At 43.9% G+C, this 26,999-nt stretch overlaps 1 protein-coding gene across 10 annotated transcripts in view; it reads left to right on the forward strand.

Annotated features, from left to right (window-relative positions):
* Positions 1-26,999, forward strand: part of LOC137307128 (angiopoietin-1-like) — a 226,557-nt gene that overhangs the window by 188,323 nt on the left and 11,235 nt on the right. For all 10 annotated transcript variants that reach the window (XM_067976496.1, XM_067976462.1, XM_067976515.1 and 7 more), the window contains one exon: positions 12,470-12,600. In XM_067976496.1, coding sequence (XP_067832597.1) covers positions 12,470-12,600 — 131 coding nt within the window. The remainder of the gene's footprint in view (positions 1-12,469; positions 12,601-26,999) is intronic.

The following is a 26,999-nucleotide window of genomic DNA, read 5'->3' on the forward strand; positions in this document are numbered from 1 at the left end:
CCATGACTGAGCCCCTGATGACTGAACCCCGATGACCCCCCCCCAGACCGCCGACCTCGATGACTCCGCCGATGACCCCTGACCCCCCCCGATGACTGACCCCTCCCCGATGATTGACACCCCCTCCCTCCCCCTCCCCGATCTAAGCCTTACCTGCTGGCTGGCTGCTCTCCCCTCTGAATGACAGCCATCCTGTCAATCTGGTTGGCTGTCGGGCAGGAAAAGAATTGAATGACATCCTGATGTCAAAATCATAAGGACAGCCAGGAAACCCGTACTTCCGGGTTTCCCCTCAGGAAATCCATGTTCCTCCCCCCCTCCACCGCTCTCTTCCCAGCTCCCCATTAAAATTTACACCCATCTCACTATATGAGGGCATCTCAGCTATAAAATAAGGCAGTCCTAATCCATGTGTGTTATATCAGAAGTGGTGTTCTATTAACACGATAACAAGCGATGTCATAGAGGAAACATTTTGACTGTAGAATTGCACTCTTTCTCCAGACTTCCTCTGATATTTACTGGAGGTGTTCAATCCATTTGTTTCAAACAGGATAAAATCTCTGTTAAAATAGCAGAGGGAGGAATTTCAGATGTTCTCAACAACAGCAAAATCAACTTGAATTTATATAGTGCCTTTTTACGTAAAACACCTCAAGGCACTTCACAGGAATGTAATCAGACAAAAAGTTTGACACCAAGCAACATAAGGAGATATTAGGACGGATGACCAAAAGCTTGGTCAAAGAGGTAGGTTTTAAGGAGTGTCTTAAAGGAGGAGAGAGAGGTAGAGAGGCGGAGAGGTTTAGGGAGGGAATTCCAGAGCTTAGGGCCGAGGCAGCTGAAGGCACGGCCGCCAAAGGTGGAGCGAAGGGAGTGGGGGATGGACAAGAGCCCAGAATTCATTAATTGTGTTGTAGTATTTCATGATGGAGTTATAGGTTCATAATATTTTTTTCCATTAATGTGAGAGTGTGCAGCCTGTGATTCTCCAACTACACTCTGGGCCCGATATTAGGAGGGCAGCGGGTTCTCAGCGGGGGGTCGATTGGGCGCGTGGGTAACGCGCCCGGTGAAATCAGTCTGCTCCTCACGCAATCGCAGCCTAATTGGATCCACTTACCTGTGCTTCCGGGTTTCCCGCTGGAAAGCTGCGCAGCGGGCGGACTGCGCATGCACATCATAGGCTGTCAGCTGGAGGAGCCCTATTTAAAGGGGCAGTCCTCCACTGACTGATGCTGCAGAAAATAGGAAAAATTACAGCATGGAGCAGCCCAGGGGGAAGGCTGCTCCCAGGTTTAATGATGCCTCACTCCAGGTATTATTGGATGGGGTGAGGAGGAGGGGGAGGACAGAGATTTTCCCCCCGGCGGACGGGAGGAAGCGGCCTGCCTCTGCCACCAAGAAGGCCTGGCTCGAGGTGGCAGAGGAGGTCACCAGCACCACCAACATATCGCCCACCTGCACACAGTGCAGGAGGCGCTTCAATGACCTAAGTAGGTCAGCCATAGTGAGTACACTTACTCATTCCCCTACACTCCGTCTGCCACATCACCGCCCCCACCCCACATCTCCTTCTGCACTGCCAACACTACTCTATCACATCACTCCTCACACCCATTCAAAGCTCATCCTCATCTTACCTGCACTTACTCACCTCGCCAGTACTCATCCCGCCACTACCACTCAACCCAATCCTCATACAATCTCATGGCTCTATCTCATACTCACCCTCTCATGCATCTCTTTCACGGTCAGCCTCACTCAACCTGCCACTACCTGTACTGCAGCCACAGGGCATGCATCACATATGTGCAGTGGGAAGCGTAAGGTAAACGTGTCATGAGCATGAAGGGGATGCACAAGGGTGTTTGAGGGTTTGTCATGGTTTTTACTTATATTTAATTTCCGATCAACTCACATTACATATTATATTGTCACCACTACTGCCACATCTTTGCGAATCTTGTCTGGTTTGTGCAATAATGCCCTTTCCTGAGGATCACTATGAAGACCCACAACTGGTGCCACCCATTGTGTCACTGCAGAGTGGGTGTAGGTGTATTTGCAGGGCTCTTTTGTGCAGATGACTGAGAGACGTCGGCGATGTCCCCGGTGGCACCCTGGAAGGATGCGGAGGAGAAGTTGTTGAGGGCAGTGGTAACTTTGACAGCGACAGGTAAGAAGATGGTGCTCGGGCGAGCTGGGAGCAGCTCGGCATGAAGGAGGCTGCAGATGTCCACGACTACATGTCGAGTGACTCTGAGCCTCCGTGTGCACTGCTGCTCAGAGAGGTCCAGGAAGCTGAGCCTCGGTCTGTGGACCCTGTGGCGAGGGTAGTGCCCTCTGCGACGCATCTCTCTCTGTGGTTGCCCTCCCTCCTGCTGTGCAGGTGGATGTGTCACAGCACTGTGTTGTGAGGCTCCATGTGTCAGAGGTGGACGGCTTGGTCGGCGAGGCTGGTGATGCTGTTCGCCCTCCGAGGAGGTCATGACTGCAGCTACGGCGGCCCCCATCTGGAAGATGTACATCTGAGGGGGTCTGCAAGTTAGGTAAATGTGGCTGGACACCGGGGTTGAGGTTCCAAGTTTGTGAATTTTGTTGTTAGGAGGAGGGTGGTGGAGGCCAAACTTTGTCCAAAGTGACAGAGTGGCCTCCTGCAATAAGTGAGGGTCTCCCTCCCCCAACCTGTCAAATGGACCTTTGCAGCTGCCACAGGCTGATGGCTGCAACACGTCCATTTGAACTGGGAGTGTTTCCCCCAGTACGGGAAACAGTCCCAGTTGTTTGTAAAATCCCACCCCTCCTAAAATATCATGTTAATCAGGTCTCTAAACGACCTGAAATACCTAAATGATTACCTTAAGTGGCACCCCACCGGCTTTAATTGCCGGCGGGAGTCCCACATGCGGGGGCTGCGAGCGCATGTCAGCGCGTCAGTGGGGAACCCGGAAGTGGGCGGATTGGAGCCGGGCTCCAGACCCACCCCGGGAATCCCCGATATTCGCAGCCCCCCCACCATGAATGCAACGCTCGGGGGTGCGAAAATCGAGCCCTCTATGAGCATCAGATCAGGGAATCATCCCTGTAGCAGAAAGTCTATTAAACGTTTGCCTCTCAAGTCAGGTGTAGGTAGGTAAAAGAAAGAAAGAAAGAACTTGCATTTATATAGCGCCTTTCACAACCTCAGGACGTCCCAAAGCACTTCACAGTCAATCAAGTACTTTCGAAATGTAGTCACTGTTATAATGTAGGAAACACGGCAGCCAATTTGCACACAGTAAGCTCCCACAAACAGTAATATGATAATGACCAGATAATCTGTTTAAGTGATATTGGTTGACGGTTAAATATTGGCCAGGATACCGGAGAGATTTCCCCTGGTCTTCTTCAAAATAGTGCCATGGAATTGTTTATGTCCACCTGAGAGTTCCCTCAGTACTGCACTGGGAGTGTCAGCCTAGATTTTGTGGTCAAGTCTCTGAACCCATGACCTTCTGACTCAGAGGCGAGAATGTTACCCACTGAGTGTTACAATGTGACCCTGGCAGGGGAACAATCAGCGAGCATTCCTGTTCCATTATTCAGCAACCCCTTCCAGCCCCCCCCCCCCCCCCCACCTCCAAAGTGCATGTGTAAAAGTACAGGAGGTCGACAGGCAAAACCATACACCAGCAAGGAGTTAACACTATCAGGGAGGTTAGGTGGGAGGGGTTACAGTGACAAAAATGGCAAGAATTCCATTTCCACATTTCCACATCGTTCACCTGAGGAAGGAGGTAGCCTCCGAAAGCTTGTGAATTTAAAATAAAATTGCTGGACTATAACTTGGTGTTGTAAAATTGTTTACAAGAAAATACAAGAAATAGGAACTGCTGACATAGAAGCTTAGTAAATAGTAGTGCCCCCATCTTCTGATAATAGTGGGCCATGTAGGCCAGGAATATTTGTTTTAATAGAAAGTCCTAGTTGATTTACAATCCCAAGCAGATTTATAGTCGCAGTAACAATGGATAAATTATTTATTTACAGATATAAACAGTTATTAGATTAGGCAAATCTATCTTTGCCGGTTTTTTTCCCACATTCTGTCTGTTATTTAGAGCTAGGTAATTAGAACTGAAGGAATATAACACAAACAGCACAGAGTCAATATTTAGCATTAGATTCCAGCACTGTGGAGCATTGTAAAGCCTCAAACCTACACTCTTGGGAAGATCCCACACACACTATTGTACTATTTATTTCTGGTACTGCTATGTTAGCGGCTTGAAACCTTCCCCTTTGTTCAGCTCACAACACCAGGATTGACCTGAAGTAAAATACTTGCTTTTCGATGATTCAAGTTTGGATCATTTTGAGTTTTCACAGCTTTTAAACAAAGCCTTAATAAGTGATAGGGTCCCTTTTCCTATGCTGTTTTCTAGTGGCTTGGTGGGTAGCACACTCATCGCTGGGTCAGAAGGTTGTGGGTTCAAGTCCCACTCCAGAAATTTGTAGCATATAATCTAGGCTGATATTCCAGTGCAGTACTGTTGAAGGTTCTGTCTTGTGGATGAGACGTTAAAACAAGACCCTATCTGCCATCTCAGATGGATGTAAAAGATCCCATGGTGCTATTTTGAAGAAGAGCAGAGAAGTTCTCCCTGATGTCCCGGTCAATGATTATCATAAGACCATAAAAGACCATAAGAGATAGGAGCAGGAGTAGGCCATTCGGCCCCTCATGTATGAGGACACCCAAATCCCTCTGCACTGCAGCATTTTGTAGTATTTCTCCATTCAAATAATATTTTGCTTTTTTATTTTTCTTCCCAAAGTGGATGACTTCACATTTTCCCACATTATATTCCATCTGCCAAATTTTTGCCCATTCACTTAACCTGTCTATATCCCTTTGCAGACACTTTGTGTCCTCATCGCAACTTGCTTTTCCACCTATCTTCGAATCATCAGCAAATTTGGCCACAAGACACTCTGTTCCTTCATCCAAGTCATTGATATATATTGTAAATAATTGAGGCCCCAGCACTGATCCCTGCAGCACCCCACTAGTTACAGATTATCCTTCAACCACCAACACTAAAACAGATTATCCGGTCATTATCTCATTGTTGTTTGTGGGACCTTGCTGTGCGCAAATTGGCTGATGTGTTTCTTACATTACAACATTGACTACACTTCAAATGTACTTGATTGGCTGTAAAGTGCTTTGGGACATCCTGAGGTCATAAAAGGTGCTATAGAAATGCAAGACCTTTCTTTCTTTAATGTTCTTGAACCCATTTTGGAAGGGGGTAGGAATCTTTAATCACTGGAGGTGATCGAATAGTTTGTAAGTGTTTCATTCCCACCACTTTGCCAAAGCTAGTGCCCCCAGGAATGTTGTGCCCTAAGTCTTTTTGGAGCAGTGAAGGTACTGATTTTCACTGTAGAATTTCTATGTTAATTTACTCTTCTTGTCAGGCATGTAACTTTAGATCACGTATTATATGCGTAACTTCCGCTGGGCGCATGCTTGCGTTGTGATAAATGTAAAGATTTCCAGCCAGATTTCTGAACCCTGACCATCTGTAGTTTGGATTCAGGTGGTACAACAGACACTCAACAGTTTGTTAAAACATATTTATTTATTTTCGAAGTGCTGGCAACGTTCATGCTTTCCAGAAAGTTCCTCATTCATTCCATTCATGCCTGAAGACTGACACTTAAAACCGCACAATCTTCCAATTCCTCCCCCTCGTCTCCCTCCTTAACCTTGTCCTGGTTCATCTCTGGCACGATGATTGGTAGCTCTCCCTTCTGTACTTCAAAGGCGGCCATTTGAAAACCTTTGCTCCCTGAAGACCTTTCCTTTTGACAGTAAATGTTCATTCTTTCTCTCAAATCTTTGTTTTCCAAAGAAACTCACCCTCCCCGTGAGTTTAAATGTTTCGAGACATTGCACCCTCTCCTCTCCTCAGCAGCAGAAACACGTCCTCCCCAGAAATCGTTGTCCTTTGCCAAGATTTGGTCCAAAGCTTTCATATTGACTTTTTTAAATTCCTCGATTGTTTCCTTTTGATTGTCTCTGGTTTATCCATTAAATATTCATTATAATCAGTAACCTGTGTGGAATATATATTGAAATGAACCACGCGTCCTTCACATATATGTGGACGGAGGGGTATTTGATAAATACACGTGTTACCAGTTAACTCTAATCCAACATGTGAAACCACAGCCAGTAGGGAGTTTGATGCACATTGCTTGTGATTCACTTCTCTGTCCTTTATTTACCATCATGTAAAAGAAAAAGAAAGACTTGGATTTCTATAGCGCATTTCATGACCTCCGGACGTCCCAAAGCACTTTACAGCCAATGAAGTACATTTGAAGTGCAGTCACTGTTGTAATGTAGGAAACGTGGCAGCCAATCTGTGCACAGCAAGTCCCACAATATTGTAATGACCAGATAATTTGTTTTTAGTGATGTTGGTTGAGGGATAAATATTGGCCAGACACCGGGGAGAACTCCCCTGCTCTTCTTCCAAATAGTGTTGTGGGATCTGTTACGACCACCTGAGACGGCAGACGGGGCCTCGGTTTAATGTCTCATCTGAAAGACAGCACCTCCGACCGTGCAGCACTCTCTCAGTCTATATACAGTGTCTCTCTTATTTTCCTTCCTATTTCTTGCCTCCATTCACGCAACACAGCTGGATTGACTATGCAGGTGATTCAGAAAGGGGAGTTGATTCGAAATGAAAGATTTTAACCTCTTGGCATCTCAATGGGTGTTTGATGTGCAATTTGATGGGAGTCAAGTCCAGCTGACACAAAGTATTTAAAGTTTTGATTCCAACTTCCACACCCACACAAGCTGCCTCCCACTGTAATCTGTCACTGTTGCTTTTGCTTTTAATTCCCAGGTTACTTTAACTCACAGTGATTACTGGGATTTGCAGTTAGCAGGAGTTTTACAAATGATCCAGGCAGACTGTTTTTGTCAGTTTGACTTTTTTTGGTAGACTGCAGAGAAGGAAGGGAGCTGGGCCAATTGGTACTATTGTCACCTGCCTTAGTTAAAGATAATGAAACATGTTCTGGCTGTTTAATAAGGCATGACGGGTTAGTTTTAATACACCAGTCAATTTTATGTTCCTCAGGGAGTCGGTGCTCCCTCATTGAATTAAAAGACTCGAGTCATTTGTCCAGCTCTCACCAGACAGGCGGTCAATCAGGAGGCAAGTACGGAGTCCCGTTCACCCATCACCCCTGTGCTCGACGACCTATGTTTAAAATTCTCGTCCTTGTTTTCAAATCCCCCCATGGCCTCTCCCCTCCCTATCTCTGTAACCTCCTCCAGCCCTCCAAGATCTCTGCACTCCTCCAATTCTGGCCTCTTGCACATCCCTGATTTTAATTGCTCCACCATTGGTGGCTGTGCCTTCAGCCATCTAGGCTCTGAGCTCTGGAATTCTATCCCTAAATCTCTCCACCTCTATTAGAGACAGGTGTCATAGTGGGATTTGAACTCACCATTACTCTGGATTAGATGTCTAGTAACATAAGCACCACACCACCATACCCCTGCACCTATGCTATATGACGCCACTCCCTCACCACCATCGGGAGAGATGGAGAGATGCCAGAAGGTCACTTGAAATCCTTCCTCATGAGCAGAATTTGGACTTGTACAATTCACGCTAACCAAATTCAGATTTTCCTGAACTGAGCCAGAATTTCACTGAAATCTTTGGAAAGCTGCAGATCCCTTTGTGAGGCTGCCTGATTGTTATTTCTGTGCTCGGAAATAAAAGTTTACATTAAAAAGAAAGAAACTAAAATAACCAGAACACTGGTGGTGCGATGAGCGTCGTTTGATTCCTGATTGTTTAGCGATGGGTGTCATGCATCTGGACTCTGACTGTTATGAGGGATCGGATCCACTTTCTGGTGGGCCAGTGGGAGAGGAGAGAGTGCCTGCACTTTCCTTGGTCGAGTATGAATCTCCAGTTGCTTTACTTCCAGTGGGAGGGGATGTGTCCATGATATCTAGTGGTCAAAAGCCTCACAAGTAGATTGGAAGTGTATATGTGTGGGTTGTGGATTGGGGGTCTTCATAGACTGTCAGGAGAACAACTGCACAAACACGGAGCTTTGCAGTTTCTCCTCGAGAGATAATGGCCTAGAAATTTGGCCGCTCCTACTCCTGGGCACACAAGGTGGGGGGGGGGCATTGGGGTTCCATCCCTCCGCCTGAATGGTGAGGCCTGAGGAGCCCCCCCATATTAAGCCTCAGGCTTCATTTCCATGGAGATGGTGAGCTGCGCAGAGCTGCCAGCGAAGCCTCAATGAAGATCGGGTGAGCGATCAGTCAGGGAAGGGTGGAGTGATCGGTCAGGGAGGGGTGAGTGTTCGGGCCGGGAGGGGGGGTGAGTGATTGGTTAGGGAGGTTACGGTGGCTGTCGGGGAGGTGAGGGGGCGTTGCACATTTGCTCCTCTTGGCTCCACGTTCAGGTAAGTACGGGGCGGGGCCTTCCTGCCGGTTCTAAGCAAGTTCAGCGCCTGTCAACTGAAGCATTGGGACGATCGAAAATGGAGAACGGGTCCTGCAAAACGTGCAGGTCCCGAATTTGAATAAATTATTCAGGCCTTTAAACATTCTCGCCGCTCGCTCCTGCCACCAGCACATCTACCTTATCCAATATGGCTCCCTGCTCGTCATATTGGGAGCTTAGTAGACCTGTTAGCGCCTGAAAAACGGGCGTTGCATGACCGAATTTCTCGGCCGCAGTCTCCATAGTTCATAAAGGAAAGAGCCAAAACTACTTACCGTCGTTGTGATCACAAAGATGGGGTGACATGCATGTAGGGTTGCCAACCCTCCAGGATTGTCCTGGAGTCTCCAGGAATTGAAGATTAATCTCCAGGACACTGCTGGGAGCAAAAACCCAGGAGAAAAACCATAGGGGCGTTAAACAAAATTGTATATTTTTTTCCATTTTCTTCGAACACTTTCATTTACAAGTTATAAAAATATTGGAGTTGGGTAAAAAAGGCTGTTTGACTGACAGTCAAGAATCATCCAATTGAGTCATGAAGAGTTTGTTTGCTTTCTGATTGGCCGTGGGAAGGCGATACCTCGTGAGGATGGGCATGTTGGGTGACCAATGGCAAGAGTGTGGGGGCAGGGCAGTGGGAGGCAGGATGTCATGTGATGAAACCTCTAGGAATATATCCAACCAGAGTTGGCAATCCCACGTGCAATGGAAAGAGTGACATTTCTGCAATGCAATCACATTTGGAGGTGAACTGAATGTTTGACAAGACAGGGTAAAAGTTTTATCAAACTCCCAGCAGCCGAAACTATGGGGATGAAGTTGGTCTCGGGTGAAGTCAATGGAAAATAAATTGGGGCGGAGAGTAAAACAAGGCAACCCATTCTCTATCGCCCGAGACAAATTTCACCCCCAGTGTTTCTTCAAATCAATGTTAACCATTTGGACTCTGGAATCAGAGGTACAATTTGAAAATTTGCAGACGACACCAAATTGGGGGATGTAGTTAATACCAAAGAACAATGCATCATAATACAGGAAGACAGTAATAAACTTACAGAATAGCCATGTAATTGGCAAATGAATTTCAATATAGATAAGCGTGAGGTGGTACATTTTGGTAGGAAGAATAAGGAGGCCTCATACTGCTTGGATAATAAGAGTCTAAATGGGATAGAGGAGCAAAGGGATCTCTGGGTACAGATATACAAAATCACTAAAAGTAGCGACGCAGGTTAATAAAAAAATAAAAAAGGCAAAACTGGGGTTCATTTCTAGAGGGATAGAATTGTAAAGCAAAGAAGTTATGTTAAACTTGTATAGAAACTTGATTAGACCACACTTGGAGTACTGTGCATAGTTCTGTCTCCACATTATAAAAAGGATATCGAGGCACTGGAGAAGGTGCAAAAAAGATTCACAAGGATGATACCAGAACTGAGATGTTATACTTATCAGGAAAGGCTGAACAGGTTGGGGCTTTTTTCTCTAGAAAAGAGAAGGCTGAGGGGTGACCTGATAAAGGTCTTTAAGATTATGAAAGGATTTGATAGGGTAGACATAGAGGAACTATTTCCACTTGTGGCAGGGAGACCAAAACTTGAGGTCATAAATATAAATAGTCACCAATAAATTCAATGGGGAATTCAGAAGAAACTTCTTTACCCAGAGTGGTTAGAATGTGGAACTCGCTATCACAAAGAGTAGTTGAGGCGAATAGCATAGATGCATTTAAGGGGAAGCTAGATAAACACATGAGGGAGAAAGGAATAGAAGGGTGTGCTGATGGGGTTAGATGAAGTTGGGGGGGAGGAGGCTCATGTGGAGCATAAACGCTGGCATGGACCAGATAAGCCAAACGGCCTGTTTCTGAGCTGCAGACTCGATATAACTCGATGTAAACCGGCCAAAAATTTGGCACCTACCTCAGTTGAACCGGGTTCAGTCTCTGCTGTCAATTGTGTTTTTTTTTGAGAATTCTTGACCAACGTTGAGAAGGAACATCGGATTCCTGGCTGAATCCATTTTTTTCTCCCTCGGCTGGTGAATGACTGAAGTTGGAGTTGGGAACTCTCTCGCCTTTAACCTACCCAAATCAACGTTAACGGGACAGTTAACGACTTCAGAATGGGGTCGGTAGACTTACCTCCCCTTTAACCCCGGGGATCGGATCACTGGAACTGTCACAGGGGCCTACCGCTGGGCGCACAAAGCACCCACCTGTTTCAACAAGAACAACAACTTGCATTGATGTAGCACCTTTAATGTAGCAAAACATCCCAAGGCGCTTTGCAGGAGCGATTGTCAAACAAAACTTGACACCGAGCGACATGAGGAGATATTAGGACAGGTGACTGAAAGCTTGGTCAAAGAGACAGGTTTTAAAGGTGGAGAGAGAGGTGGAGAGGCGGAGAGGTTTAGGGAGAGCTGCTATTGCTGTTGTCGTTGTCACGCACCAACATGGTAGACTTTTAACTGCCCTCTGAAGTGGTCGATCAAACTACTCAGTTGTACAACACGGGATTGCAGCGGTTCAAGAAGAATTCCCGCCACCACCTTCTCAAGGGGCAATTAGGGATGGGCAATAAATGCTGGCCGTGCTAGTGACACATTCCGAGAATTAATAAAGAAAAGGCAGAACAAGGGAGGGAGGAAGCATCACGTCATGCCCTGCACAGTATACAGCCCATACCTCTTGGGAATTAACTGTTCCCACAATGCTGCATGATCAAATATTCACATATGTCTTTTATTCTCCTTTTCACTGGTATGGACTATTACCGCTGATTACTACGGAATTAGTGCCAGCGGCTAGAGAGCAAAATAGAAACAGAACTGTTCCAAAATGGAAATGATAACTTGTCAAGATTCTATGTCACATTGTTAGCTACAAATTTATTGGGAGATAAATAGTTCTTGTCACAGTCTTGGCTTTGTAATAAAATTTGCAAGTGGGCCAATAAACAATTGTGTTTTTTTTTAACCCGGATAAAATGATAAACACTCCTAATTAAACTTCAATCTCCATACAGTCTGTTATTCCCTCTGCCAGATTTTCTCATTGTTTACACAAGTCTGTTATTTTTCTTTTCTTGTTGGTGCCTGATGGGCACAAAAAAACGATTCATTTATCAACTCTGTCCGGAGGGAAAGTTTACTTCAGTGTCAATGAGACTCAAACTTTCACTGAAACCTTCTCTCAGTCACCAGTCTGTGTCCAATACAGAGACCCATTCTCTTTGAGTATGGAGGGGCTCCATGAACTGTAGATATGGACCATGTTCTACTTTTACAGAAAAGGTTTTGTAAAGTAGAGCTGCACAGAAAACAAGCAGGGAGCACACATAGAATAAGCATGAATAGAGAAATAGGTTCAAACAAATATGTTTCTTTTTATTTCTGAATTTTAGGTGTCACCTGTGACTTAGTGGGTCGCACTCTTACCCTTCTGAGTTATGAAGGTTAAGGTTTCAAGCCCCACTCCAGAGACAAAATCCAGGCTGACACTCCCAGTGCAATAAGTGCACTGTCAGAGGTGCTGTCTTTCTGATGAGATGTTAAACCATGGCACTATTTCAAAGAAGAGCAGCAGAGTTCTTCCCGGTGTCCTGGCCAATATTTATCCCTCAACCAATATAACTAAAACAGATTATCTGGCCATTATCACATTGCTGTTTGTGGGACCTTGCTGTGAGCAAATTGGCTGCTGCGTTTCCTACATTACAACAATAACTACACTTCAGAAGTACTTCATTGGCTGTAAAGCGCTTTGGGATGAGGTGATGGGGGGTGATATAGAAACGCAAGTTCTTTCTTCCTTTCTCAGCACTCTGACAGTACATTGTTTGATATATTTTATATGGGTCTCTGACACCGCTATAATCCAGACTCCTCTCATTCCACATTCTGCTTTTGTTTCCTCCCAGGCTCTTTCTGAAAGGTTACAGTGGCACTGCGGGGAGGCAGAGCAGTTTGGTTTTACACGGAGCAGATTTCAGCACCAAAGACCTGGATCATGACAACTGCATTTGCAAGTGCGCCCAGATGTTAACGGGAGGTAAGGGAGTTGATGTCACAAGGTTCTGACTTTGATTTAATTGCAATTTTTTTGTGTTAATCCTCATGTCGGGATCAAGGACCCGCCTCTGATTAGAGTTTTGATGTTTGGGATTTGCACTTGATTAAGGATAAACTGCAACATCTGGCAGAGACTGCAGCGATGCCGAGTCAGGCCTTGACGTGAGGTGAAATGAATAGACTTGCCTTGTATTAGTCACATAGTCCAGACATGTATTAGTCACGTAGACTAGGCTTGTATTAGTCGCATAGACTAGGCTTTTATTAGTCGCATAGACTAGGCTTGTATTAGTCGCATAGACTTGCCTTGTATTACTCGCATAGTACTGGGCTTGTATTACTCGCATAGACTGGGCTTGTATTACTCGCATAGACTTGCCTTGTATTACTCGCATAGTACTGGGCTTGTATTACTCGCATAGACTGGGCTTGTATTATTCGCATAGACTTGCCTTGTATTACTCGCATAGTACTGGGCTTGTATTACTCGCATAGACTGGGCTTGTATTACTCGCATAGACTTGCCTTGTATTACTCGCATAGACTTGCCTTGTATTACTCGCATAGACTGGGCTTGTATTACTCGCATAGACTGGGCTTGTATTACTCGCACAGACTAGGCTTGTATTAGACGCATGGACTGGGCTTGTATTACTCGCATAGACTTGCTTTGTATTAGTTGCATACACTGGGCTTGTATTACTCGCACAGACTAGGCTTGGATTAGTCGCATACACTTGGCTTGTATTAGTCACATACACTAGGCTTGTATTAGTCACATAGACTAGGCTTGTATTAGTCGCATACACTTGGCTTGTATTAGTCACATACACTAGGCTTGTATTAGTCACATACACTAGGCTTGTCTTAGTCGCATACACTCGGCTTGTGTTAGTCGCATAGACTAGGCTTGTATTAGTCACATAGACTAGGCTTGTATTAGTCGTATACACTGGGCTTGTATTAGTCGTATACACTGGGCTTGTATTAGTCACATGGACTAGGCTTGTATTAGTCGTATACACTGGGCTTGTATTAGTCGTATACACTAGGCTTGTATTAGTCGCATACACTAGGCTTGTATTAGTCACATACACTCGGCTTGTATTACTCTCATAGACTAGGCTTGTATTAGTCACATAGACCAGGCTTGTATTAGTCGCATACATTAGGCTTGTATTAGTCGCATAGACTTGCCTTGTATTAGTTGCATACACTGGGCTTGTATTACTCGCATAGACTTGCCTTGTATTACTCGCATAGACTAGGCTTGTATTAGTCGCATACACTAGGCTTGTATTAGTCGCATAGACTGGGCTTGTATTAGTCACATAGACTAGGCTTGTATTAGTCGCATAGACTAGGCTTGTATTAGTCGCATACATTAGGCTTGTATTAGTCGCATAGACTAGGCTTGTATTAGTCGCATAGACTGGGCTTGTATTAGTCACACAGACTAGGCTTGTATTAGTCGCATAGACTGGGCTTGTATTAGTCACATAGACTAGGCTTGTATTAGTCGCATAGACTAGGCTTGTATTAGTCGCATGGACTAGGCTTGTATTAGTCGCATACACTGGGCTTGTATTATTCGCATAGACGAGGCTTGTATTAGTCACAAACACTCGGCTTGTATTAGTCACATACACTCGGCTTGTATTAGTCGCACAGACTAGGCTTGTATTAGTCGCATAGACTAGGCTTTTATTAGTCGCATACACTGGGCTTGTATTAGTGGTATACACTTGGCTTGTATTAGTCACATAGACTAGGCTTGTATTAGTCGCACAGACTAGGCTTGTATTAGTCGCATAGACTAGGCTTTTATTAGTCGCATACACTGGGCTTGTATTAGTCACATAGACTAGGCTTGTATTAGTCGCATACACTGGGCTTGTATTAGTGGTATACACTTGGCTTGTATTAGTCACATAGACTAGGCTTGTATTAGTCGCATAGACTGGGCTTGTATTAGTTGCACAGACTAGGCTTTTATTAGTCGCATGGACTAGGCTTGTATTAGTCACATAGACTAGGCTTGTATTAGTCGCATAGACTGGGCTTGTATTAGTCACATAGACTAGGCTTGTATTAGTCGCATAGACTAGGCTTGTATTAGTCGCGTACTCTAGGCTTGTATTAGTCGCATGGACTAGGCTTGTATTAGTCGCATACACTGGGCTTGTATTATTCGCATAGACGAGGCTTGTATTAGTCACAAACACTCGGCTTGTATTAGTCACATACACTCGGCTTGTATTAGTCGCACAGACTAGGCTTGTATTAGTCGCATAGACTAGGCTTTTATTAGTCGCATACACTGGGCTTGTATTAGTGGTATACACTTGGCTTGTATTAGTCACATAGACTAGGCTTGTATTAGTCGCACAGACTAGGCTTGTATTAGTCGCATAGACTAGGCTTTTATTAGTCGCATACACTGGGCTTGTATTAGTCACATAGACTAGGCTTGTATTAGTCGCATACACTGGGCTTGTATTAGTGGTATACACTTGGCTTGTATTAGTCACATAGACTAGGCTTGTATTAGTCGCATAGACTGGGCTTGTATTAGTTGCACAGACTAGGCTTTTATTAGTCGCATGGACTAGGCTTGTATTAGTCGCATAGACTAGGCTTGTATTAGTCACATACACTCGGCTTGTATTAGTCACATACACTAGGCTTTTATTAGTCGCATAGACTAGGCTTGTATTAGTCACATACACTCGGCTTGTATTAGTCACATGGACTAGGCTTTAATTAGTCGCATGGACTAGGCTTGTATTAGTCGCATAGACTAGGCTTTTATTAGTCGCATACACTGGGCTTGTATTAGTCACATAGACTAGGCGCGTATTAGTCGCATGAACTGGGCTTGTATTATTCGCATGGACTAGGCTTGTATTAGTCACATACACTCGGCTTGTATTAGTCACATGGACTAGGCTTTAATTAGTCGCATGGACTAGGCTTGTGTTAGTCGCATGGACTAGGCTTGTATTAGTCGCATACACTCGGCTTGTATTAGTCGCATACACTCAGCTTGTGTTAGTCGCATGGACTAGGCTTGTATTAGTCGCGTACACTCGGCTTGTATTAGTCGCATACACTAGGCTTGTATTAGTCGCATAGACTAGGCTTGTATTAGTCGCATACACTCGGCTTGTATTAGTCGCATACACTAGGCTTGTATTAGTCGCATGGACTAGGCTTGTATTAGTCGCATACACTAGGCGTGTATTAGTCGCATACACTGGGCTTGTATTATTCGCATAGACTAGGCTTGTATTAGTCACATACACTCGGCTTGTATTAGTCACATACACTCGGCTTGTATTAGTCGCACAGACTAGGCTTGTATTTGTCGCATGGACTAGGCTTGTATTAGTCGCATTAACTAGGCTTTTATTAGTCGCATAGACTAGGCTTGTATTAGTCACATACACTCGGCTTGTATTAGTCACATACACTCGCCTTGTATTAGTCGCATAGACTAGGCTTGTATTAGTCGCATAGACTAGGCTTTTATTAGACGCATACACTGGGCTTGTATTAGTCGCATAGACTAGGCTTGTATTAGTCACATACACTCGGCTTGTATTAGTCACATAGACTAGGCTTTTATTAGTGGTATACAGTTGGCTTGTATTAGTCACATAGACTAGGCTTGTATTAGTCGCATAGACTAGGCTTGTATTAGTCGCATAGACTAGGCTCGTATTAGTCGCATACACTCAGCTTGTGTTAGTCGCATAGACTAGGCTTGTATTAGTCGCGTACACTCGGCTTGTATTTGTCGCATACACTGGGCTTGTATTAGTCACATCGACTAGGCTTGTATTAGTCGCATAGACTAGCCTTGTATTAGTCACGTACACTCGGCTTCGATTAGTCGCATACTCTAGGCTTGTATTAGTCGCATAGACTAGGCTTGTATTAGTCGCATGGACTAGGCTTGTATTAGTCACATCGACTAGGCTTGTATTAGTCGCATAGACTAGGCTTGTATTAGTCACATCGACTAGGCTTGTATTAGTCGCATAGACTAGGCTTGTATTAGTCACGTACACTCGGCTTCCATTAGTCGCATACTCTAGGCTTGTATTAGTCGCATGGACTAGGCTTGTATTAGTCGCATGCACTAGGCGTGTATTAGTCGCATGGACTAGGCTTGTATTAGTCGCATGGACTAGGCTTATATTAGTCGCATAGACTAGGCTTGTATTAGTCACCTGGACTAGGCTTTTATTAGTCACATGGGCTAGGCTTGTATTAGTCGCATGGACTAGGCTTGTATTAGTCGCATACACTCAGCTTGTGTTAGTTGCATAGACTAGGCTTGCATTATTTGCATAGACTAGGCTTGTATTAGTCACAAACACTCGGCTTGTATTAGTCACATACACTCGGCTTGTATTAGTCGCACAGACTAGGCTTGTATTAGTCGCATAGACTAGGCTTGTATTAGTCGCATACACTCGGCTTGTATTAGTCACATGGACTAGGCTTGTATTAGTCGCATAGACTCAGCTTGTGTTAGTTGCATAGACTAGGCTTGCATTATTCGCATAGACTAGGCTTGTATTAGTCGCATACACTCAGCTTGTGTTAGTTGCATAGACTAGGCTTGCATTATTTGCATAGACTAGGCTTGTATTAGTCACAAACACTCGGCTTGTATTAGTCACATACACTCGGCTTGTATTAGTCGCACAGACTAGGCTTGTATTAGTCGCATAGACTAGGCTTGTATTAGTCGCATACACTCGGCTTGTATTAGTCACATGGACTAGGGTTGTATTAGTCGCATAGACTCAGCTTGTGTTAGTTGCATAGACTAGGCTTGCATTATTCGCATAGACTAGGCTTGTATTAGTCACATACACTAGGCTTGTATTAGTCACATACACTCGGCTTGTATTAGTCGCACAGACTAGGCTTGTATTAGTCACATGTACTAGGCTTTTATTAGTCGCATGGACGAGGCTTGTATTAGTCGCATGGACTAGGCTTGTATTAGTCACATAGACTAGGCTTGTATTAGTCGCATAGACTAGGCTTGTATTAGTCGCATACACTCGCCTTGTATTAGTCACATGGACTAGGCTTGTATTAGTCACATAGACTAGGCTTTTATTAGTCGCATAGACTAGGCTTGTATTAGTCGCATGGACTAGGCTTGTATTAGTCGCATAGACTTGCCTTGTATTACTCGCATAGACTTGCCTTGTATTACTCGCATAGACTAGGCTTGTATTCGTTGCATACACTGGGCTTGTATTACTCGCATAGACTTGCCTTGTATTACTCGCATAGACTTGCCTTGTATTACTCGCATAGACTAGGCTTGTATTCGTTGCATACACTGGGCTTGTATTACTCGCATAGACTTGCCTTGTATTACTCGCATAGACTTGCCTTGTATTACTCGCATACACTTGGCTTGTATTAGTCGCATACTGTTGGCTTGTATTAGTCGCATACACTCGGCTTGTATTGGTCGCATGGACTAGGCTTGTATCAGTCGCATACACTAGGCTTGTATTAGTCGCATAGACTAGGCTTGTATTAGTCGCATACACTAGGCTTGTATTAGTCGCATAGACTAGGCTTGTATTAGTCGCATACACTAGGCTTGTATTAGTCGCATACACTAGGCTTGTATTAGTCGCATAGACTAGGCTTGTATTAGTCACATACACTCGTCTTGTATTAGTCGCATACACTAGGCTTGTATTAGTCGCATAGACTAGGCTTTTATTAGTCGCATAGACTGGGCTTATATTAGTCACATACACTCGGCTTGTATTAGTCGCATACACTAGGCTTGTATTAGTCGCATACACTAGGCTTGTATTAGTCGCATACACTAGGCTTGTATTAGTCGCATGGACTAGGCCTTTATTAGTCGCATTCACTTGGCTTGTATTTGTCGCATGGACTAGGCTTGTATTAGTCGCATAGACTAGGCTTGTATTAGTCGCATGGACTAGGCTTGTATTAGTCGCATACACTAGGCTTGTATTAGTCGCATGGACTAGGCCTTTATTAGTCGCATTCACTTGGCTTGTATTAGTCGCATGGACTAGGATTTTATTCGTCGCATACACTAGGCTTGTATTAGTCGCTTAGACTAGGCTTGTATTAATCACATACACTCGGCTTGTATTAGTCGCATAGACTGGGCTTGTATTAGTCACATACACTAGGCTTGTATTAATCACATACACTCGGCTTGTATTAGTCGCATACACTAGGCTTGTATTAGTCTCAAGGACTAGGCTTTTATTGGTCACATAGACTAGGCTTTTATTAGTCGCATACACTGGGCTTGTATTACTCGCATAGACTTGCCTTGTCTTACTCGCATAGACTTGCCTTGTATTACTCGCATCGACTAGGCTTGTATTCGTTGCATAGACTTGCCTTGTATTACTCGCATAGACTTGCCTTGTATTACTCGCATAGACTTGCCTTGTATTACTCGCATACACTTGGCTTGTATTAGGCGCATACAGTTGGCTTGTATTAGTTGCATAGACTAGGCTTTTATTAGCCACATCGTCTAGGCTTTTATTAGTCGCATACACTGGGCTTGTATTAGTAGCATAGACTAGGCTTGTATTTGTCACATACACTCGGCTTGTATTAGTCGCATACACTAGGCTTGTATTAGTCGCATGGACTAGGCTTTTATTGGTCACATAGACTAGGCTTTTATTAGTCGCATACACTGGGCTTGTATTACTCGCATAGACTTGCCTTGTATTACTCACATAGACTAGGCTTGTATTCGTTGCATGGACTAGGCTTGTATCAGTCGCATACACTCGGCTTGTATTAGTCGCATGGACTAGGCTTGTATCAGTCGCATACACTAGGCTTGTATTAGTTGCATAGACTAGGCTTTTATTAGCCACATCGTCTAGGCTTTTATTAGTCGCATACACTGGGCTTGTATTAGTAGCATAGACTAGGCTTGTATTTGTCACATACACTCGGCTTGTATTAGTCGCATACACTAGGCTTGTATTAGTCGCATGGCCTAGGCTTTTATTGGTCACATAGACTAGGCTTTTATTAGTCGCATACACTGGGCTTGTATTACTCGCATAGACTTGCCTTGTATTACTCACATAGACTAGGCTTGTATTCGTTGCATACACTGGGCTTGTATTACTCGCATAGACTTGCCTTGTATTACTCGCATAGACTTGCCTTGTATTACTCGCATAGACTAGGCTTGTATTCGTTGCATACACTGGGCTTGTATTACTCGCATAGACTTGCCTTGTATTACTCGCATAGACTTGCCTTGTATTACTCGCATAGACTAGGCTTGTATTCGTTGCATACACTGGGCTTGTATTACTCGCATAGACTTGCCTTGTATTACTCGCATAGACTTGCCTTGTATTACTCGCATACACTTGGCTTGTATTAGTCGCATACAGTTGGCTTGTATTAGTCGCATACACTCGGCTTGTATTAGTCGCATGGACTAGGCTTGTATTAGTCGCATACACTAGTCTTGTATTAGTCGCATAGACTAGGCTTGTATTAGTCGCATACACTAGGCTTGTATTAGTCGCATAGACTAGGCTTGTATTAGTCGCATACACTAGGCTTGTATTAGTCGCATACACTAGGCTTGTATTAGTCGCATACACTCGGCTTGTATTAGTTGCATACACTAGGCTTGTATTAGTCGCATAGACTAGGCTTGTATTAGTCGCATAGACTAGGCTTGTATTAGTCGCATAGACTAGGCTTGTATTAGTCGCATACACTAGGCTTGTATTAGTCGCATACAATAGGCTTGTATTAGTCGCATAGACTAGGCTTGTATTAGTCGCATGGACTAGGCCTTTATTAGTCGCATTCACTTGGCTTGTATTTGTCGCATGGACTAGGCTTGTATTAGTCGCATAGACTAGGCTTGTATTAGTCGCATGGACTAGGCTTGTATTAGTCGCATACACTAGGCTTGTATTAGTCGCATGGACTAGGCCTTTATTAGTCGCATTCACTTGGCTTGTATTTGTCGCATGGACTAGGCTTGTATTAGTCACATAGACTAGGCTTGTATTAGTCGCATAGACTAGGCTTGTATTAGTCGCATGGACTAGGCCTTTATTAGTCGCATTCACTTGGCTTGTATTAGTCGCATACACTAGGCTTGTATTAGTCGCATACACTAGGCTTGTATTAGTCGCATACACTAGGCTTGTATTAGTCGCATAGACTAGGCTTGTATTAGTCACATACACTCGTCTTGTATTAGTCGCATACACTAGGCTTGTATTAGTCGCATAGACTAGGCTTTTATTAGTCGCATAGACTGGGCTTATATTAGTCACATACACTCGGCTTGTATTAGTCGCATACACTAGGCTTGTATTAGTCGCATACACTAGGCTTGTATTAGTCGCATACACTAGGCTTGTATTAGTCGCATGGACTAGGCCTTTATTAGTCGCATTCACTTGGCTTGTATTTGTCGCATGGACTAGGCTTGTATTAGTCGCATAGACTAGGCTTGTATTAGTCGCATGGACTAGGCTTGTATTAGTCGCATACACTAGGCTTGTATTAGTCGCATGGACTAGGCCTTTATTAGTCGCATTCACTTGGCTTGTATTAGTCGCATGGACTAGGATTTTATTCGTCGCATACACTAGGCTTGTATTAGTCGCTTAGACTAGGCTTGTATTAATCACATACACTCGGCTTGTATTAGTCGCATAGACTGGGCTTGTATTAGTCACATACACTAGGCTTGTATTAATCACATACACTCGGCTTGTATTAGTCGCATACACTAGGCTTGTATTAGTCTCAAGGACTAGGCTTTTATTGGTCACATAGACTAGGCTTTTATTAGTCGCATACACTGGGCTTGTATTACTCGCATAGACTTGCCTTGTCTTACTCGCATAGACTTGCCTTGTATTACTCGCATCGACTAGGCTTGTATTCGTTGCATAGACTTGCCTTGTATTACTCGCATAGACTTGCCTTGTATTACTCGCATAGACTTGCCTTGTATTACTCGCATACACTTGGCTTGTATTAGGCGCATACAGTTGGCTTGTATTAGTCGCATACACTCGGCTTGTATTAGTCGCATGGACTAGGCTTGTATCAGTCGGATACACTAGGCTTGTATTAGTTGCATAGACTAGGCTTTTATTAGCCACATCGTCTAGGCTTTTATTAGTCGCATACACTGGGCTTGTATTAGTAGCATAGACTAGGCTTGTATTTGTCACATACACTCGGCTTGTATTAGTCGCATACACTAGGCTTGTATTAGTCGCATGGACTAGGCTTTTATTGGTCACATAGACTAGGCTTTTATTAGTCGCATACACTGGGCTTGTATTACTCGCATAGACTTGCCTTGTATTACTCACATAGACTAGGCTTGTATTCGTTGCATACACTGGGCTTGTATTACTCGCATAGACTTGCCTTGTATTACTCGCATAGACTTGCCTTGTATTACTCGCATAGACTAGGCTTGTATTCGTTGCATACACTGGGCTTGTATTACTCGCATAGACTTGCCTTGTATTACTCGCATAGACTTGCCTTGTATTACTCGCATAGACTAGGCTTGTATTCGTTGCATACACTGGGCTTGTATTACTCGCATAGACTTGCCTTGTATTACTCGCATAGACTTGCCTTGTATTACTCGCATACACTTGGCTTGTATTAGTCGCATACAGTTGGCTTGTATTAGTCGCATACACTCGGCTTGTATTAGTCGCATGGACTAGGCTTGTATTAGTCGCATACACTAGTCTTGTATTAGTCGCATAGACTAGGCTTGTATTAGTCGCATACACTAGGCTTGTATTAGTCGCATAGACTAGGCTTGTATTAGTCGCATACACTAGGCTTGTATTAGTCGCATACACTAGGCTTGTATTAGTCGCATACACTCGGCTTGTATTAGTTGCATACACTAGGCTTGTATTAGTCGCATAGACTAGGCTTGTATTAGTCGCATAGACTAGGCTTGTATTAGTCGCATAGACTAGGCTTGTATTAGTCGCATACACTAGGCTTGTATTAGTCGCATACACTAGGCTTGTATTAGTCGCATACAATAGGCTTGTATTAGTCGCATAGACTAGGCTTGTATTAGTCGCATGGACTAGGCCTTTATTAGTCGCATTCACTTGGCTTGTATTTGTCGCATGGACTAGGCTTGTATTAGTCGCATAGACTAGGCTTGTATTAGTCGCATGGACTAGGCTTGTATTAGTCGCATACACTAGGCTTGTATTAGTCGCATGGACTAGGCCTTTATTAGTCGCATTCACTTGGCTTGTATTTGTCGCATGGACTAGGCTTGTATTAGTCACATAGACTAGGCTTGTATTAGTCGCATAGACTAGGCTTGTATTAGTCGCATGGACTAGGCCTTTATTAGTCGCATTCACTTGGCTTGTATTAGTCGCATGGACTAGGCTTTTATTCGTCGCATACACTAGGCTTGTATTAGTCGCTTAGACTAGGCTTGTATTAATCACATACACTCGGCTTGTATTAGTCGCATAGACTGGGCTTGTATTAGTCACATACACTAGGCTTGTATTAATCACATACACTCGGCTTGTATTAGTCGCATACACTAGGCTTGTATTAGTCTCAAGGACTAGGCTTTTATTGGTCACATAGACTAGGCTTTTATTAGTCGCATACACTGGGCTTGTATTACTCGCATAGACTTGCCTTGTCTTACTCGCATAGACTTGCCTTGTATTACTCGCATCGACTAGGCTTGTATTCGTTGCATAGACTTGCCTTGTATTACTCGCATAGACTTGCCTTGTATTACTCGCATAGACTTGCCTTGTATTACTCGCATACACTTGGCTTGTATTAGGCGCATACAGTTGGCTTGTATTAGTCGCATACACTCGGCTTGTATTAGTCGCATGGACTAGGCTTGTATCAGTCGCATACACTAGGCTTGTATTAGTTGCATAGACTAGGCTTTTATTAGCCACATCGTCTAGGCTTTTATTAGTCGCATACACTGGGCTTGTATTAGTAGCATAGACTAGGCTTGTATTTGTCACATACACTCGGCTTGTATTAGTCGCATACACTAGGCTTGTATTAGTCGCATGGACTAGGCTTTTATTGGTCACATAGACTAGGCTTTTATTAGTCGCATACACTGGGCTTGTATTACTCGCATAGACTTGCCTTGTATTACTCACATAGACTAGGCTTGTATTCGTTGCATACACTGGGCTTGTATTACTCGCATAGACTTGCCTTGTATTACTCGCATAGACTTGCCTTGTATTACTCGCATAGACTAGGCTTGTATTCGTTGCATACACTGGGCTTGTATTACTCGCATAGACTTGCCTTGTATTACTCGCATAGACTTGCCTTGTATTACTCGCATAGACTAGGCTTGTATTCGTTGCATACACTGGGCTTGTATTACTCGCATAGACTTGCCTTGTATTACTCGCATAGACTTGCCTTGTATTACTCGCATACACTTGGCTTGTATTAGTCGCATACAGTTGGCTTGTATTAGTCGCATACACTCGGCTTGTATTAGTCGCATGGACTAGGCTTGTATTAGTCGCATACACTAGTCTTGTATTAGTCGCATAGACTAGGCTTGTATTAGTCGCATACACTAGGCTTGTATTAGTCGCATAGACTAGGCTTGTATTAGTCGCATACACTAGGCTTGTATTAGTCGCATACACTAGGCTTGTATTAGTCGCATACACTCGGCTTGTATTAGTTGCATACACTAGGCTTGTATTAGTCGCATAGACTAGGCTTGTATTAGTCGCATAGACTAGGCTTGTATTAGTCGCATAGACTAGGCTTGTATTAGTCGCATACACTAGGCTTGTATTAGTCGCATACACTAGGCTTGTATTAGTCGCATACAATAGGCTTGTATTAGTCGCATAGACTAGGCTTGTATTAGTCGCATGGACTAGGCCTTTATTAGTCGCATTCACTTGGCTTGTATTTGTCGCATGGACTAGGCTTGTATTAGTCGCATAGACTAGGCTTGTATTAGTCGCATGGACTAGGCTTGTATTAGTCGCATACACTAGGCTTGTATTAGTCGCATGGACTAGGCCTTTATTAGTCGCATTCACTTGGCTTGTATTTGTCGCATGGACTAGGCTTGTATTAGTCACATAGACTAGGCTTGTATTAGTCGCATAGACTAGGCTTGTATTAGTCGCATGGACTAGGCCTTTATTAGTCGCATTCACTTGGCTTGTATTAGTCGCATGGACTAGGCTTTTATTCGTCGCATACACTAGGCTTGTATTAGTCGCTTAGACTAGGCTTGTATTAATCACATACACTCGGCTTGTATTAGTCGCATAGACTGGGCTTGTATTAGTCACATACACTAGGCTTGTATTAATCACATACACTCGGCTTGTATTAGTCGCATACACTAGGCTTGTATTAGTCGCATGGACTAGGCTTTTATTGGTCACATAGACTAGGCTTTTATTAGTCGCATACACTGGGCTTGTATTACTCGCATAGACTTGCCTTGTCTTACTCGCATCGACTAGGCTTGTATTCGTTGCATACACTGGGCTTGTATTACTCGCATAGACTTGCCTTGTATTACTCGCATAGACTTGCCTTGTATTACTCGCATACACTTGGCTTGTATTAGTCGCATACAGTTGGCTTGTATTAGTCGCATACACTCGGCTTGTATTAGTCGCATGGACTAGGCTTGTATCAGTCGCATACACTAGGCTTGTATTAGTTGCATAGACTAGGCTTTTATTAGTCGCATACACTGGGCTTGTATTAGTAGCATAGACTAGGCTTGTATTTGTCACATACACTCGGCTTGTATTAGTCGCATAGACTGGGCTTGTATTAGTCACATACACTCGGCTTGTATTAGTTGCATACACTAGGCTTGTATTAGTCGCATGGACTAGGCTTGTATTAGTCGCATACACTAGGCTTGTATTAGTCACATACACTAGGCTTGTATTAGTCAAATACACTCGGCTTGTATTAGTTGCATACACTAGGCTTGTATTAGTCAAATACACTCGGCTTGTATTAGTCGCATACACTGGGCTTGTATTAGTCGCATGGACTAGGCTTGTATTAGTCACATACACTGGGCTTGTATTACTCGCATACACTCGGCTTGTATTAGTCGCATGGACTAGGCTTGTATTAGTCACATACACTCGGCTTGTATTAGTTGCATACACTAGGCTTGTATTAGTCGCATGGACTAGGCTTGTATTAGTCGCATACACTAGGCTTGTATTAGTCACATACACTAGGCTTGTATTCGTCAAATACACTCGGCTTGTATTAGTTGCATACACTAGGCTTGTATTAGTCAAATACACTCGGCTTGTATTAGTCGCATACACTGGGCTTGTATTAGTCGCATGGACTAGGCTTGTATTAGTCACATACACTGGGCTTGTATTACTCGCATACACTCGGCTTGTATTAGTCGCATGGACTAGGCTTGTATTAGTCACATACACTGGGCTTGTATTACTCGCATACACTCGGCTTGTATTAGTCGCATGGACTAGGCTTGTATTAGTCACATACACTAGGCTTGTATTAGTCGCATACACTCGGCTTGTATTAGTCGCATACACTCGGCTTGTATTCGTCGCATACACTAGGCTTGTATTAGTTGCATAGACTAGGCTTTTATTGGTCACATAGTCTAGGCTTTTATTAGTCGCATACACTCGGCTTGTATTAGTCACATACACTCGGCTTGTATTAGTCGAATAGACTGGGCTTATATTAGTCGCATAGACTGGGCTTGTGTTATTCACATACACTGGGCTTGTATTAGTCGCATCGACTGGGCTTTAATTGGTCGCATAGACTAGGCGTGTATTAGTCGTATACACTATGCTTTTATTAGTCGTATACACTAGGGTTGTATTAGTCGCATAGACTAGGCTTGTGTTAGTCGCATAGACTAGGCTTTTATTAGTCGCATAGACTAGGCTTGTATTAGTCGCATAGCCTGGGCTTGAATTAGTCGCATAGACTGGCCTTGTATTAGTCGCATACACTGGGCTTGTATTAGTCGCATAGACTAGGCTTTTATTCGTCGCATACACTAGGCTTGTATTAGTCGCATAGCCTGGGCTTGAATTAGTCGCATAGACTGGCCTTGTATTAGTCGCATACACTGGGCTTGTATTAGTCGCATAGACTGGGCTTGTATTAGTCACAAAGACTAGGCTTTTATTAGTCGCATAGACTCGGCTTGTATTAGTCGCATCGACTGGGCTTTTATTAGTCGCATCGACTAGGCTTGTATTAGTCGCATAGACTAGGCTTGTA

Source organism: Heptranchias perlo, chromosome 3 (genome assembly GCF_035084215.1).
Source record: "Heptranchias perlo isolate sHepPer1 chromosome 3, sHepPer1.hap1, whole genome shotgun sequence".
In the NCBI taxonomy this organism is placed as follows: Eukaryota; Metazoa; Chordata; class Chondrichthyes; order Hexanchiformes; family Hexanchidae; genus Heptranchias; species Heptranchias perlo.